The 17,053-nt window shown below is 36.1% G+C and overlaps 1 protein-coding gene across 23 annotated transcripts in view; it reads left to right on the top strand.

The window, feature by feature from the left end:
* Positions 1–17,053, top strand: part of ANKRD12 (ankyrin repeat domain 12) — a 149,561-nt gene that overhangs the window by 41,845 nt on the left and 90,663 nt on the right. For 22 of the 23 annotated variants that reach the window (XM_008979488.5, XM_002757056.7, XM_078347734.1 and 19 more), the window contains one exon: positions 11,631–11,778. The exons of the other annotated variant lie outside the window; for it this stretch is intronic. In XM_008979488.5, coding sequence (XP_008977736.1) covers positions 11,631–11,778 — 148 coding nt within the window. The remainder of the gene's footprint in view (positions 1–11,630; positions 11,779–17,053) is intronic. 23 annotated transcript variants of the gene reach the window in all.

The raw sequence follows: 17,053 nt of genomic DNA, 5'->3' as shown, positions 1-17,053 counted from the left end.
TTTTTTTGAGACGGAGTTTTGCTCTTGTTGCCCAGGCTGGAGTGCAATGGCACTATCTCAGCTCACGGCAACCTCTGCCTCCTGGGTTCAGGCAATTCTCCTGCCTCAGCCTCCTGAGTAGCTGGGATTACAGGCACGCACCACCATGCCCAGCTAATTTTTTGTATTTTTAGTAGAGATGGGGTTTCACCATGTTGAGCAGGATGGTCTCGATCTCTTGACCTCGTGATCCACCTGCCTTGGCCTCCCAAAGTGCTGGGATTACAGGCTTGAGCCACCGTGTCCGGCCTATTTTGTTCTTTAACATATATTTCATGTCATTTTTGTTACCTCTTTTATGTTGCCATTTTTTGTTTTAAATATTTTTTCATGTACTATTTTAATTTCTTTGATTTTTTTAAACTGTGTTTATTATTTTAGACATTCATTCCAGAGCTTGTAATACACATTCTAATTGATCACAGTCTACTACAGGTTGATACTGACACAATTACAGTAAAATATAGCAGCTTTGCTTCAATATAGCTTCATTTTCTTCCTTTGTGTTATTTATATAGCATTGATTACATCTACATATGTTACTAACCAAACAAAAGAATGTTATAATTATTTGATACAAAATCTTGTCTTTTAAAGAAATAAGGAAATATATGTTTATGCAGTTTCAGATTTCCCCACAAATTTACTGATTTTGGTATTCTTAATTTTCTCTTATGGATTCCAGTTACTCTCTGGTATAAGAATTTTCCTTAGTATTTACTGTAAGGCAAGTCTTCAGCCATGAATTCTGTTAATCTTTTTTTGATCTAGATAGGAATATCTTGATAATACCTTTTTTTGTTGAGACAGGGTTTCAGTCTGTTGCCCAGGCTGGAGTGCAGTCTCAGCTCACTGCAGCCTTGACCTCTCAGGCTCAAGCAGTCCTCCCACTTCAGCCTCCTGAGTAGCTGGGACCACAGGTACACACCACTATGCCCAGAAATAGGGTTTCATCATGTTGCCCAGGCTAGTCCCAAACCTCCTGGCCTCAGGTGATCTACCTGCCTCAGCCTCCCACAGTGCTGAGATTATAACTGTGAGCCACCATACCCTGGCTGATTTTAATAAGTAGCTTTATTGAGATATAATTGATATACCATACATTTAAAGCATATAACCATACATATAAAGTTTTTAGTATGTTTACAGAGTTGTACAGTCACAACCACAATCAGTTTTAGAAGTTTCACCCCAGTATATACTCTTGAGAGAATGAGAGAGAAAGAGAAAAATAATATCTTAATATTAATATGAACATACTGACATACTGACCTTGCAGATCCCCTCAGGTGACCTCAAGGACCATCATTTGAGAACCACTGTGCCCATGTAATAAGCTCATTAATGAAACTACTGAGTGTATAGTGATGGGAGGAAAAAAGGAGAGAATACTGCTTAACAGGTTCAGGGATAGCCTAACTGTAGAACAGGTACTTAATCTGGGTTCTTAAGGATGAATATGCATTTGACGAGAAGGAAAGTGAAAGTAAAGGGTAGTATAAGCAAAAGAAACAGGAAATGAAATGAGTTGGGATGAAGCCTATGGAGGATAGGAGGTGAGTCTGTAAACATTAAACAGCAGTTCATTATAATCTTGTAAAGGATTCTAGAATTTATTCTGTAGTCAGTGAGCTGGAAGGGAAGGGTCATAGAAGAAACCAGAGTGCTATTTAATAAAATTTAAGTAGGAGGCAGCATGGGCAGTGGCTTTTGGGATGTAGAGAGGTTGGCAGATCTAAAAGCTGTTGAATGAATTGAACTTGTGTCTGGAAAAAAAATAGTCTGGGACTACTCTGAGTTCATTTCCATTACTAGGTTAATGATTGGGCCATTTCCCTAAAGGAAATTCAAGAGAAGGAACAGGTTGTTTTGAGTAAGTTTGCTTTGTACTTGCTGAATGAGGTTGACTCTAGGAACATCCAAATAGAAATGTTTAGTAGGCAGATACTAGTTTAAGAGCTCAAAACAAGTCTAGATTGGAAATAATATATGAGGATTTTTAGAAAGTAAGTATGGAAAAGTGTACAAAGTGTATAAAGTGGTGCAAGAATGGAGGAGGATATACTCTGAGGAATTCAAATTTAGGAGGAGCAAAGAGGCAAGGAAAGAGGACAGAGAGAACCAAAGGAGGTTTCACAGAGAATGGCTAAGGAAGGAGAGAATCTGCATTGCTAAATGCCACAGAGAGGTTAGTAAGGTGAGACCATTGAAACATTTTAGATGATCTTTTTGAGTTCAGTGGAGAAATGGGGACAGAATATACTGTTAGATTTGAAGAAAGCATTAGAACTTTTATTTCTGCTTGTTTAAGTATAGTGAAGGTTACATTTGTGAAAGTTCATCTGGATTGTTTGATGCCACTTTTTGGATTTGAGTTTATAAGGCTAAACTCACTGAAACTTGAATTGTTCCTAATACTTTCCGTGTTTCTTTTGAAAGTTGTCACTAAATTAAGTAGTGCCTGAACATTGCCCTCCTAAAAGTGTGATTTCTTAGAAGTGTAGCAACAATAGCAAAAACCACACTTCACTAACATATTTCTATTTAAAACATTCTTTAGATAAGTTAAGAATACTTGTTAATCATTGGATTTATAAAATAAATTACAAGAATGAATACAAACTATTAATTTCTCTAGTTACCAAAATTGTTGGCTTACATAAAGGGATGTATTTCTTCTCAGTCTCTGTTTAACTGTACTATATTTTTTTCAAGATCACTAGTTTGGATAAGGATATTTAACCCCTTATTTTACCTTAAGAGAGGAAGGGCTGTAATTTTATTCCAAAGATGCTGGGTGTAGACCATTTTGCTGCTCCTTTTTAAGACAAGGTGAAGAAGTTGGACTGTGTATTTGCAATGCATATTTCTTCAATTGGCTTTGCTTTTTTTTTTTTTTTTTTTTTTTTTTTGAGATGGAGTTTCGCTCTTGTTACCCAGGCTGGAGTGCAATGGCGCGATCTCGGCTCACCGCAATCTCCGCCTCCTGGGCTCAGGCAATTCTCCTGCCTCAGCCTCCCGAGTAGCTGGGATTACAGGCACGCGCCACCATGCCCAGCTAATTTTTTGTATTTTTAGTAGAGACGGGGTTTCACCATGTTGACCGGGATGGTCTCGATCTGTTGACCTCGTGATCCACCCGCCTCGGCCCCCAAAGTGCTGGGATTACAGGCGTGAGCCACAGCGCCCGGCCCCGATTGGCTTTTCATAGTGAGAGGTATTGAAGCCAGCTTCTGTGTTCTACTGAGTTGTTTTCCCCCTATAAGATGTTTAGAAATGAGGTTGGATGTGGTTTCTCATGCCTGTAATCCCAGTGCTTTAGGAGACCAAGGTGGGAGAATTGCTTGAGGCCAGGAGTTCAGTACCAGCCTGGGCAAGACCCACATCTCTACCAAAAAAAGAAAATTTTAGCTGGGTGTGATGGCACACAACTGTATTCCTAGCTACTGGGGAGGCTGAAGTAGAAACTACAATGAGCTATGATTGTGCCACTGCATTCCAGCCTGGGCAGCAGAGCAGGACCCTGTCTCTATATTCATTTCTAATTTTTTTAAAAGTTCTTTTATGTAAATAGAGACTGTATTTACAGTTTATGACAAAATTGCTGTTATGAGGTCCTAAATTAATAAGATACCCTAAAACAAAATTTCACTCCTTAAATTCATGTAAGTAGAGCATAACTTAAATAATTATATTTTATAGCAAATTAATTTTTATATAAAATCCTTTCATTAAATATTAAAATAGGATTCTTGTCAAGAATGTTCACACCTTTAACTGCTGTTCTGTGGGCTTTTCCTCCCATTGATTCTAGTTTAGTTTAGAAATTTCTCTGCTACTCTTTTAGCTATAAATCAGTATTTATAATTTGCAAAGCAGAATATTTTATAAAATCTGTTGAGATAATCTAAAACCTGGTTAAATTCATAAAGTATGAGAGGGGGATATTAATAATCTTAACCATTTGAATAGTTCTGTCATATCCTTTTCATTGTCAGTGTAGTTCAGACATTCATTATTTTCTCTCCAAGTGACTGAGAACTTTTTCTTTTATTATCCAAGTAATTTAATACATGTTTGTTGTTAAAAATTAGAAAATTCATATAAGAATAATGATAATAGAAATTACCACTTACCTTGCCAACAGCTGTGAAAGTTCTGAGATTTTACCCTACTTGTAAACTAATTAGCTTCATGAATGCTGGCAGAAGACGTGATTCCTAGATCAGTGATAAAGGTATATTTGCTACTCAGCAATAGCAGTAACCAGAGTATCAGTGTTTGTGCCTGTTCCCCGAGCCTCACTTCTCATAAAGGTGATGCAGTGATGGGCAGGAGACAGCTGCATATGCAGTGGGTTCTATTACAAGATAGGAACCCCAAATCTTTTATGATGGGCAGTAAGTATGCCTGACCTTTTCTCTAGAAGGAGACATTATTACACTGGTCAGTGGACAGATTCATCCTTTGCTTTAGAGGGAGACATTATCTCCATGTTTCAAGGCTGTTTAACCTACAAGTACCCATGAAAAGGTAGTCCAGGACAAAGGAAATTAGTGTCTCTGCTTGCAAGATTGCAAAAATGCCAGAGAGACATGGATAATTATGTCCCAACACAAATGTACTGCCACCATCTACAGATAGCTGTTAACACTTTGGTTTACAAGCATACCTTATTTTATTGCACTTCACTTTGTTGTGCTTTGCAGATAATTGTGCATTTTACAAATTTAAGGTTAGTGGCTACCCTGTGTTGAGCATTTATTGGCAACATTTTTCCAACCTCATGTACTCACTTGTGTCTGTGTCATATCTTGGTAATTTTCAATGTCCAACTTTTTCATTATGATGACTAGTGATCTTTGTTACTTGTAATTGTTTTGTTGGTGCCATAAACTGTATGCAGAAAAGATGGCAAACTTAATGTTGGATGTGTTCTGTTGCTCCACTTACTGCCTCTTCCCCCAACTTTGCTCTTCTTTGGGCTTCCCTATTCCCTAAAACAACAATTTTGAAATTGTTGTGTTTCAATGGTATCTAAGTATTCACGTGAAAGGAAGGGTGGAATGTCTCTCATTTTAAGTCGAAAGCTCGAAATGATTAAGCTTAGTGAGGAAGGTATGTCAAAAGCTGAGACACGTCAAAAGCTAGGCCTCTTGTGCCAGTTAACCAAGATAGGAATGCTAAGAAAAATTTCTTGATGAACATTAAAAGTGTTGTTAAAGTGAACATACCGTAGGAAAGCAAAACAGTCTTATTGCTGAAATGGAGTGGTCTGGATAGAAGATCAAACTATCTACAGTATTCTCTTAAATAAGTTCAGTCCAGAGCAAGGCCCTCTCTTAAATTCTATGAAGCCTAAGAGAGGTGAGGGGGCTGCAGAAGAGAAGTCTGAAGCTAGCATTAAGTTGGCTCATGAGGTTTCAGGAAAGAAGCTGTCTCCATAACATAAAAGTGCAAGGTGAAGCACCAAGTGCTAATGTGGAAGCTGCAGCAAGTTATCAAGAAGTTCTAGCTATGATCTTCGATGAAGATAGCTACACTACAGATTTCAGTATAGATGAAATGGCTTTCTATTGGAAAAAGGTGGTATCTAGGACTTTGAACGCTAGAGAGGAGAAGTTAATCCATGGCTTCAAAGCTTCAAAGGACAGGCTGTCTTGTTAGGGACAGATGCAGCTGATGACTATTAAGTTAAAGCCACTGCATTTTCCATTGCAAAAATGCCAAGACCTGTAAGAATTAGGTGAAATCTACTCTGCCTGTAAATGGAAAAACAATGCTTGATGACAACACATCTGTTTACAGCATGGTTTCCTGAATAACCTAAGCTTACTCTTTTGAGACCTACTAAAAAAAAGGATTACTTTCAGAATATTACTGCTCATTGATGATATGTCAGTGAGCTGTTACCCAAGAGCTCTGACAGAGACATACATAGAGAATGATGTTTTTATGCCTGCGGACGTACAGTCCATTCTGCAGCCCATAGGTCAAAGAGTAATTTTAACTTTTTAAACAAATCTTATTAAAGAAATATGTTTTGTAAGACTAGCTGCCATAGAGAGTGATTCCTCTGATGGATTTGGGCAGAGTAAGTTGAAAACCATCTTGAAAGGATTCACTATTTTTAGATGCCATTAAAAATATTTGTGATTCATGAGAAGAGGTCAAAATACCAATATTAACACTAGTTTGGAAGAAGTTGATTCTAACACTCATGGATGACTTTGAGGAGTTCAAGACTTTAGTGGAGGAACTAACTGTAGATGGGATGGAAAAAGCAAGAGAACAAGAATCATGTTGAGCCTGATGATGTGACTGAATTGCTGAAATCTCATGATCAAACTTGAAACCTACTTTTAAAACAACTTTATATGCAAAACGCTTGTCTTTGAAGCTCCATTTCATTGGCAGAAGAGAAAGAATAGTTCATCTTTCTTATGCATGAGCAAATAAGGTAATTTCTTAAGATGGGATCTACTGGTGAAGATGCTATGAACATTGGTGAAGTGACAGTAAAGGATTTAGTATATTACATAAACTTAATTGATAAAACAGCAACCGAGTTACAGAAGATTGACTCAAATTTGGAAAGAAAATCTGCGGGTAAAATGCTATCAGCAGCATTGCATGCTACCAGAGATCTTTTGTGAGAGAAAGTCGATTCATGTTGCAAACTTGATTGTTGTCTTAAAGTGTCAAGAACCACCGTCCTGATTAGTCAGCAGCCATCAACCTAAGAGGCAAGACCCTCCACCAGCAAAAAGATTACAATTTTTACTGATGGCTCATGTAGTCTTTAGCATATTTTAGTATTTTAAAATTAAAGAGTGTGTGTGTGTGTGTGTGTGTGTGTGTGTATGTGTGTATGAGGCATAATGGTATCGCACACTTAATAGACGATATTATAGTGTAAACATTTTTGTATCTACTGGGAAACCAAAAAATTTGTGTGACTCACCTTATTATAATTGCTTTATCATGGTGGTCTGTAACTGAATCTGCCACATCTCCAAGGTATGCCTTGATGCTGTTCCAGAGTTTTCTGTTTATATATATGCACATGTGTATATATTCTTATTTTCCGGATACATTTTTACCATTTTTTAAAAATCTCACTGAGATGACAGAGGCTATCAATACATCGTTTAATAACAGAATTAATAGAATATAATTCTTAACATTGGTGCTTTTATTATGTGTGATGGCTGTTGCCAGTTATCGAGAAAATAATGTTAAAAAGACTCTAAACATATTTTAAGATAATAAACCTTACAGAGTTATGAACCTAGGCTGTGTTAATGATCCTCCCTTGAATTTGATAGAGTATTTCTACTCTTTGGTAACACAGAAATTTCAAGACAATCAGAAATATTTCTTTTGAAAGTTAAGTGTTAAGAATCTCACAGAAACCCTGTGTTCAAACACACCTTGAAGGACAGTTCTATAGAGGATATAACAGGTAGTTAGCAGTTATGAATAGTCACACTAATCACTATATTGCACAGAAGAACATGTTTCATAGATTCTCATGCTATCTTCTTTCAATATGATATCACATTGGTTTCTTTTAACTCATTTTGTGGCACAGAACTCTATCTTATATAGCTGCAGGAGAGAAGGGATTTTCAAGTTTTTCTTAAATCTTTTATACATAATGATTCATTTTCTAAGGCAAGTTACTGGAGTTTTGTTGGTTAACCTGTGTATTAGCCGTGCCTTTTTATTTTCTGTATTTCTGATGCATTGACTTTTGGGGCTTTGCTGACCGTTAAGAGACCGTACCTCCCAAAGCACGCCAGTTCCTAAAGATAATAAACTCATTTGTGAGCAGACCTTTCACTCGCAGACCAACCTATCTAGACCCCACATCCAAACTCCCAACTTTGTTGGGCTCTCACACTCTGGGCCAGTAGCCATCTGTTCTAATCATCCCAGAACCAGGTACCAGACAATTGGAGAAATAGCTCCTATACCCCAGAGCCCACTGCAGTTATTCAAGGTAGCCAATCCCAAGCCTGCTTATTCTGCTTCACACTTTCTTTCCTGTGGAAACTACAGTAAAGGCTGATGCTCACATTTCGCCTTTCTTTTACCTCTTCACCAACCTCCCTGGTGCTTTCCCATGTGGTCTGGAGTGGCATGATGTGGCATGGCATGCCTCCCACCCCTTGGAACTATGAGTAACAATCTTTTCCATAGCAGTAATATCCTGATCTGTTGGTCTCACTGTATAATAGAACCTACATTTTAAAACAACCTTATAAGCAAAACACTTGTCTTGAAGCTCCATTTCATTGACAGAAGTGAAAAATAGCTCAAGAATTTTACTTGAAAGCTTGGAAATTGATCAAGAATGAATGTAGAATTTATTGATATTATTCTTGCCACCACCTTCTTGCCATCGTATGGTTTTACTTTAATCTTTTGATAAAATGAATTAAGAGATTTTCTAATCTCTTAGTTAGAAAATCCTTGTATTCTCTGGATGAGCCCTGCTTGATTATAATCTAAGACACTGAATTTGGCTTGATAGTCTGTTTAGGATTTTTGTATTTATGTTCGTAAGTGGATTTTTATCTATAAACTTGTATCTTGTGCTTTTTTGGTGTCAGTTTCATTTTAGACTTTTAAAATGAATTGGGTAACTTCTAGTCTTTCTGTGCTCTGGTATTTATGAAATGGGACATACCTTTTTCTTGAATTTTTTTTTGTTGTTAAAACTCTATTGTAAAATTTTCTGGAGTAGGTGCCATTTTAAACATATGTTTCACTATGGATTTATCTTTTTTTTTTTTCCTTCTTTTTTTTTTAGAAACAGGGTCTTGCTCTGTCACCCAGCCTGGAGTGCAGTGGTGTGATTATAGGTCACTGTATCGGCCTTCCTCTGCCTCAGCCGCCCCACTCCAGGTGTGCACCACTGTGCCCAGCTAGTTAAAAAATTTTTTTTAATGGAGATGAGATCTCAGGACGTTTCCCAGCCTGGTTTTAAACTCCTGCCCTCAAAGGATCTGTCTGCCTCAGCCTCCCAGGGCATTGGGATTACAGACATGAGCCACTGCAGCCAGCCTGGTTTATTGTTTTCTATGGTAATTGGACTGTTCTGGTTTTCCCTTCTTGTCATCCTGTCATGAACCAGTTTTTAGTAATGCATATATTCCAAGAAAATTATCCATTTTTCCAGGCTATAAGTTTTTTAATAGTATAAAAATTGAATCATATAAAATTGAATACAGCAATTGTTTTTGTTTTTGGAATACAGGGTCTCGCTCTCTCATCCAGCCTAGAACGCAGTGGAGAGAACATGGCTCACTATAGCCTCAGTCCTCCCAGCTCAAGCAATCCTCCTGCCTTAGCCTCCCAAGTAGCTGGGGACACAGGCGCATGCCACCATGTCTGGCTAATTTTTAAATTTTTTATGGAGACGAGGTCTCCCAATGTGGCCCAGACTGGTCTCAAACTCCTGGGCTCAAGTAATCTGCCCACCTTGGCCTCCCAAAGTGCTGGGATTACAGGTATGAGCCACCATGCCCAGCCAACAACATTCTTTCATAACTTTTTAATATTCCCTCTATGCTTGTATTCAGGCTCAATCTCAGTCTTTATTATTTTTATCTTTTCTCTGATTTTCATTATTATATTCATCAAAGGTTTGTTTATTCATTTGCTCTTTTAGAGTCATCTTTTGGTTTTATTGCTACTTAAAAAAAAAACATTAATTTGTTATGCCCCTTTTTCTTCCTCATCCCTCCTTTATTTTTCATCTTGGGTTGAAAACTGGTATGTTTTGTATTCTGAATCTACTTTTCATTTGCTTTTGAGAATTTCTACAATCATGATAAACACCACTTATTATCATAGCTTGGAGCATTTTTTTTTAAGATCTCCTGCTAAGGCAGTGTAGCTTAGTTCTCAGTATGAAGCATATTTCTCACAAAGGAGTTGTCATACCCCAGTTTTGATGTACCGTATCAATTTGGATGTTTGGTTATAGGAGTGAACTTTATAATAGCTGTGGGTCACTTTACCTGACTGGGCAAGTACACAGTATTTTTATTTGGTATATCATTCTTTTTCTAAATTGAATTATGAATCCATTTCTGGTTTTCTGATCTAAGAAATAGGGTTGTAATCTTCTACCAGCTTAGAGAGATTATCCTTTGGTTCCTGTAATCCTTACACATTTTCTTCTTTATTGATAAAGAATAGTGGTTCTCAGACTTTAGTATGCATCAAAATCACATGGCGGGACTATTAAAACAGATCATTAGGCCCTAGCCCCAGAGATTCTGATTCAATAGGTTTGAGATGAAGTATGAAATTTTGTATTTCTATTAAGTTTCCAGGTGATGCTGTTACATCTAGTCCAGAAGCCATTTGAGAATTACTGATACAGACAGTTTTACTGATTGATTGATTGAGACACAGAGTTAATGTTCTTGTTGCCCAGGCTGGAGTGCAATGGCGAGATCTCAGCTCACTGCAACCTCTGCCTCCCGGGTTCAAGCGATTCTCCTGCCTCAGCCTCCTGAGTAGCTGGGACTACAGGCACCTGCCACCATGTCTGGCTAGTTTTTTCTGTTTTTAGTAGAGACAGGTTTTCACCATATTGGCCAGGCTGGTCTCTAACTCCTGACCTCAGGTGATCCACCCACTTCGGCCTCCCAAGTGCTGGGATTACAGGCATGAGGCACATGCCCAGCCAGTTTTATTTTTTAAATAAAATACCATCAGTTTTATTCAATTCAGAATTGCTTCTTAAAATTTACATATTCATTGGTGCTACATCTAGATATAATTCTATTCAAGATATTTTGTTTTAAAATTGTTATTAGAAGTACCATTCAACCTAGAAATCTCATTTTTGTTTACCCAAAGGAATATAAATTGTCCTACCACAAAGACACATACACGCATGTGTTCATTGCAGCACCACTCACAGTAGCAAATACATGGAATTAACCTAAATGTGCATCAACAGTAGACTGGATAAAGAAAATGTGATATATCTACACCGTGGAGCACTATGCAGCCATTAAAAAGAATGAGATCATGTTTTTTGCACTGCAACATGGATGAAGCTGGAGGTCATAATCCTAAGCGAACTAATGCAGGAGTAGAAAACCAGATACCACGTGATCTCATTTATAAGTGGGAGCTAAACGTTGAGTCACATGAGCGTGAAGGAAACAGCAGTCACTGGAATTTACCTGAGGGTGGAGGGTGGGAGGAAGGAGAGGATCCAAAAACTGCCTATTGGGTACTATGCTTATTAACCTGGGTAATGAAATAATCTTTACACCAAACCCCAGTGATATGCAATTTACTTGTATAACAAGCCTACACATGTACCCCTGAACATAAAATATCAAAAAATAAATATAAATAATGTTATTAAATAAGAGTAGGGAATATGAAACAGGTTAGAAAAAATGTACTTGTTGAAGCTGGGTCTTGAGTATATTGAATACAATGATAGGTAGTACCATCTCTATTTTTGTGTATGTTTGAAATTTTCCTTAGGGGTGTCTATACTGTATTGCTTAGCTAATATTGATATAACTTTACTCTATTTGACTTTTTAATAGAGTAAAGACAAGATTGCATCCTACAGCAAAACTCCAAAAATTGACCGAAGTGATGTGAGCAAGGAGATGAGAGAGAAATCATCCATGAAACGTAAACTTCCTTTTACCATTAGCCCATCAAGAAATGAAGAACGAGATTCAGATACAGGTAGAATAATTTGCTGTTCTCTGGTGAAATCTTACTCATTCTTTAACTGTGATTTTTGTCTCTCATATACCACTCCTCTTGACACCCATTTATAGAGAAATATTTGTATTTCACTATTTCAGATTTAACATTTTGAGGCAGAAATTCACCTGTCATGCCAAATGTGATTTCTAACCAGATAAAAACAATTTTCTTTATTCCTTATTCTTTTAATATTTATTATGAATTTCTTTATCAAGAAACTAATTTTTGGGGGAGCATTCAAATGAATAAAATTTACTCAGTGATAAAGCATTAGGATATGTAGATTTGAGAAAAAGTTGTTGAGTTTAGATTCAGAAATGAATTAGAAACATGTAGAACGCTCTGTCTCACTCTCTCTCCCACTTCTGCCGCCCCTAACTGCCCAAGTGCTTTTCATTTGTTTCCCAAAACTCTTACATACCAGAAATTGATACTTGAGATCAGCCAGTTCCAATTATTCATAACAGATGAGATTCTTATTATTGCTATCTAATAAATTACTAGATTATGTTTTAGCCCTGAACTAACCAATTTTTGAAACGAATATAAACTTGAATATATGTATTTACTATAGTTTTAGTCATAGCAGGAAATACTAATAATGAACTGCTCTTAAAAATGTCTTAGCTTCATTCAGAGAAAGTATTCCGTTCTGAGTTGACGTACATAGATTATATTCTGCTTATATCTTTCTAGTCATTTTAATTGTCAGTTCAGAAGTGATCTTGACTCTGGAAACTGAAAATACTCATGAAGATTTTTGAAACATTGTGTACTAACATAGCTTTAGAAAATCGTGTCATACACACTTTTTGTAGTCAGGTCTCCTTTTGTGTATTTTGCCGTCACTCTTGTGTGAATTAGAAATTGTTCTTAAACACTCATGACATTTTTAAACTTTGAAGATTGCTCTTTCTTGTAGTGATTAGGAAATCATATGCTTTTTCATTTTAAGCTACACTGGTTTCTTTGAGAGATTCAGAATCTTTTTTTTTCTTCCCCTGAAGCATACTAAGTGATACTCAAGCTATTACTAAGTCACTTAGTTGAGAAGAAGGTACTTATATGCCTTTGGATAGCTATTTAAGATCTAACTCTTCTCACATAGTCTTGTTAAAAGTTTCTTTGCTAGTCATTTTTAAATTACTTACATTACTCGCGTTTTGTTTTCCAAAATTTCTGATAGTTGTTTGAAAAGGGGATTTTCATAAATTAAAATAATATTAATGTTTTTAAGGAATAAAGTTTCAAGATAATAATCTTTCCATGAAAGCTTTTGTCATTAGATCAGATGGATTATTTTTCTTTTATTTAGAATAAAATTAAGGAGAACATGTTACTTAGGAAGACACAAAATTTCAGCATTGAATAAATGTAACCTAATTCATATTTCTAAAATTGAGTTATATACATATTTCCCCATTACATTGTTTTCTACTATTGAACTTGTTGGGATATTGCAACTCTCTGTAAGACGGTTTTATAACACTTACTCTTCCATTTGAAAAGTTACATGTTGTCACCAAACAAAATTTTGATGGATTTGAAGGACAGTTGACCCTTGAACAGTGTGGAGATTAGGGTGCCAACCTGTTCTTCCCCTCCACACCCAAATAGTGTGTCTTTTGACTCTCCAAGTACTTAACTACTAATAGCCTGCTGTTGACAAAGGCTTACCAATAACATAAACAGTCAAGTAACACATATTTTGTGTGTTCATGTTATTTTTCTCCTTTTTTTTGAGACAGAGTCTTGCTCTGTCATCCAGGCAGGAGTGCAGTGGCTTATTGCAGCTTATTGCAACCTCCGCCTCCTGGGTTCAGTTAATTTTCCTGCTTCAGCCTTCCTAGTAGCTGGTGTTACAGTCACCTGCCACCACGCCTGGCTAATTATTTTGTATTTTTAGTAGAGTCGGGGTTTTACCGTGTTGGCCCGGCTGGTTTTGAACTCCTGACCTCAAGTGATCCGCCTACCTCGGCCTCCCAGAGTGCTATGACTACAGGCCTGGCCTGTTTTTTCTTTACTAAGCCTTACCTCAGATGATATATGTTATTATATACTCTACCCTTTAAAGTAGCTAGAGAAAAAAAATGTTACTTAAGAAAATCATAAAGAAGAGAAAATATATTTACTGTTCATTAAATGGAAGTGGATCATTATAAAGGTCTTCGTCCTCATCGTCTTCACATTGAGTAGACTGAGAAAGAGAAGGAGTTGATCTTGCTGTCTCAGGAATGCAGAGAGGCAGAAGAAAATTCCTGTGTAAGTGGATCTATGCAGTTCAGAATCAGGTTGTTCAACGTCAAGTGTATTTATATTTTTGGTAAACTTTATACATTTTATTAAGTAATAGATGAAGTATTTGGTTTTACGTATCACAGACAATGAAAAACAAGGAGAACTTCCTTAATGTCTGAAAACATTAAGTGATAAGGAAGCATTAGTATGTGTAGAAAAGGTGTTATTTACAATTCGAGTATCTTTATATAATTTTTAAAAATAAAGTAGGATTCAGTACCATTAAGTGATATTTCCCATGTGAAAGATAAATATAGCATTAGACTTTATATTTGACATTGATCTTTTTTATGTAGTATGCTATATTTTAAACTATTACCCGAAACTTTGAAGATAAAGATACAGAAGGGAGAAATATTTACAGCACATATCTAAAGATTTCAAGTGTGGAAAAAAACCTCAAAAATGGGAAAATGGACCAAAAAATACAAGCAGGTAGTTGAGAACAACGGTTATAGTTGGCAAATAAATACATGAAAAAATACACCAATAGTAATCAAAGAAATAAAATTTATGATGAATGACAAAATTGTTTTTGGTCTGAATCACCTAGTGGTTATGGGTTGGATATAGGAATTTGCTTTAGTGGGTCTAAATTACAGAAATACTTTTTTCAAGGTAAATAGGACAATGTATATAAAAAATCATTTCTTAACATTTGGCTAATTTTTTTCTTTTGGCATTTATTCCAATAATAACTATTATTATTTTGAGACAGGTCTCACTCTTGTCACCCAGGCTGGAGAGCATTGGTGGCATCTCAGCTTAATGCAACCTCTCCCTCATGGGTTCAAGCGGTTCTACTGCATCAGCCTCCTGAGTAGCTGGTATTACAGGTCTCTGCCACAATGCCTGGATAATTTTTATATTTTTAGTAGAGACGCAGTTTCACCATACTGGCCAGGCTGTTAACTCCTGACCTCAAGTGATCCACCTGCCTCAGCCTGCTGAAGTGCTGGGATTACAGGAGTGAGCCACCATGCCTGACCTCTAATAAATAATTATCAATGAGAGCAAACATTTCTGTCTAAGGATGTTTATCTCAGCTTTCTTTATAATAGCAAAAAAATCAGGAAAATTGTGTTGATTTATACAGGATTTGTGAAATTATGATAAATTCAATGAGGAAATATGATTTTTTTGCTCTTAAAAATAATGTAGTAAGGCTGGGCATGTTGGCTCACTCCTGTAATCCCAGCACTTCGGCAGGTAAATCACTTGAGGCCAGGAGTTTGAGACCAGCCTGGCCAATAGAGTGAGACCCTGTATCTACAAAAAAATTTAAAAATTAGCCAGTCTCGGTGGAGTGCGCCTGTAATCCCAGCTACTCAGGATGCTGATGCATCATATTGCTTGGCCTGGTAGGTCGATGCCTCAGTGAGCTGTGATCATGCCACCGTACCCCAGCTGTAGGAGAATACATAATATGGAAGCATGATCATGATATTGGAAGTAAAAAATTAGATTATGAAACAGTATGTGCTGTTTGTATTAAAATTGTAATTTGTATATTTACATTTATTGTATATATGTGCACACATGTAGATTAACATGCATATGGAATGTATATTAACACACATGGACTGTCTAAATATAAGACTTTTTTCACTAATTTAGGAACTAAACCTTTTAGATGTGTTTTGGGTACAGAATAAAACATAAATGTTAGAAATTTTGACTTAAGGAAATAATAGAACAAGGAGTAGAGAATAAGGAGAAAGCCTATCATCTTATCTCTTGTAAGCAAGGGATTAATTGATATTATCCAAACTGAAGTATAGAGTTTCTTAAAATGATTACATAAACTTTTTAATGTTCCTGTATTTAAAATTCTTTTATATTTTTGTTTCTATTTTATAGTATACAGTATCTTTTATAAAGAAACAATGCCTTTAGTTTTTTTATGTTGGATTAAAATAAAATTAATCTTTAAGCCTTTTATTTCAAAACAGGATATGTATGTTATTTTCTTGTTCTGACATAAATATATTACTGTCTCTGCTACCTCCTTTCGTTAAATTTAGAGGGATGCTGGGAATGGTGCTTGCCAGAGGTTAACATTTTATTTCTTGGATGTGGGATATTTATTACTTTCTTCTTGGTCCTTTTTGTATGGCTTGAATTCTTGAAATAAAGGACATATGTTACTTTTATAAAGTCACTACTTTTTAATACAAAGAGGTGTTCATAATATTATCCAAGGAAAGCTCACTAGCACCCGAAATTAGCAATAATGCTACCTGCTGAAGGTTCTTAGTTTTCATTTTCAGAAATGCCATAGTGTTTCTTAAACTTTCTACGTTCTCAATTATTTAATACTTACTGACTTGTTTTTAAAAGAAACTTTCTAGAAAAGTAAGTGCTTGGCTAGACAGAAAAAAATTGAGGAATGAATTACAACTTAATTTGAAATCAGACCAGTGGGTCCTTGTAGCTCTATCATAGTACTAGATGCATTCTTAATTAATTTACTTCAACAAATCACGAAATTATTGTCTTACTCCGTCAAAGAATTCCCATAAATTTTGTCCTGTGGAATATTAAGCCAATATATACAATGACCCATTGAACCTATGGAAGCAAAAAGCAACAGCTTATCTAGACCTTTCTTAAACTTATATCAGCTTGCTTTATCATTAATTTTTATCTTTTTTTTTTTCATTCTCTCCTACTCTAGAATTGTGACAGGATAAATTTTTTAGCTGTAACAGAGGTAAATCATGGCATTGTTTGTTATTGAAGATTTTGGAATCTGACTAGTGTTATCCCTCAGTCCCCTACCAGGACTGGCTCAGTATTTGACTTCTTTGTAAGTCCCAGCTTTCTTACCTGTAAAAGTACATATACTAATATCAATTTCAGAGAATTGTGACCTTCAAGTGACATAGCATGTGACTTTAGCTTGTAAAACTAAACATAACCAAAACTAACACCGGTTTAAATACATAGGAAT

Source organism: Callithrix jacchus, chromosome 13, assembly GCF_049354715.1.
Source record: "Callithrix jacchus isolate 240 chromosome 13, calJac240_pri, whole genome shotgun sequence".
NCBI classification, from domain to species: domain Eukaryota; kingdom Metazoa; phylum Chordata; class Mammalia; order Primates; family Cebidae; genus Callithrix; species Callithrix jacchus.
Note: the sequence above shows the minus strand (reverse complement) of the source record. Positions and strands in the feature narration are given on the sequence as shown.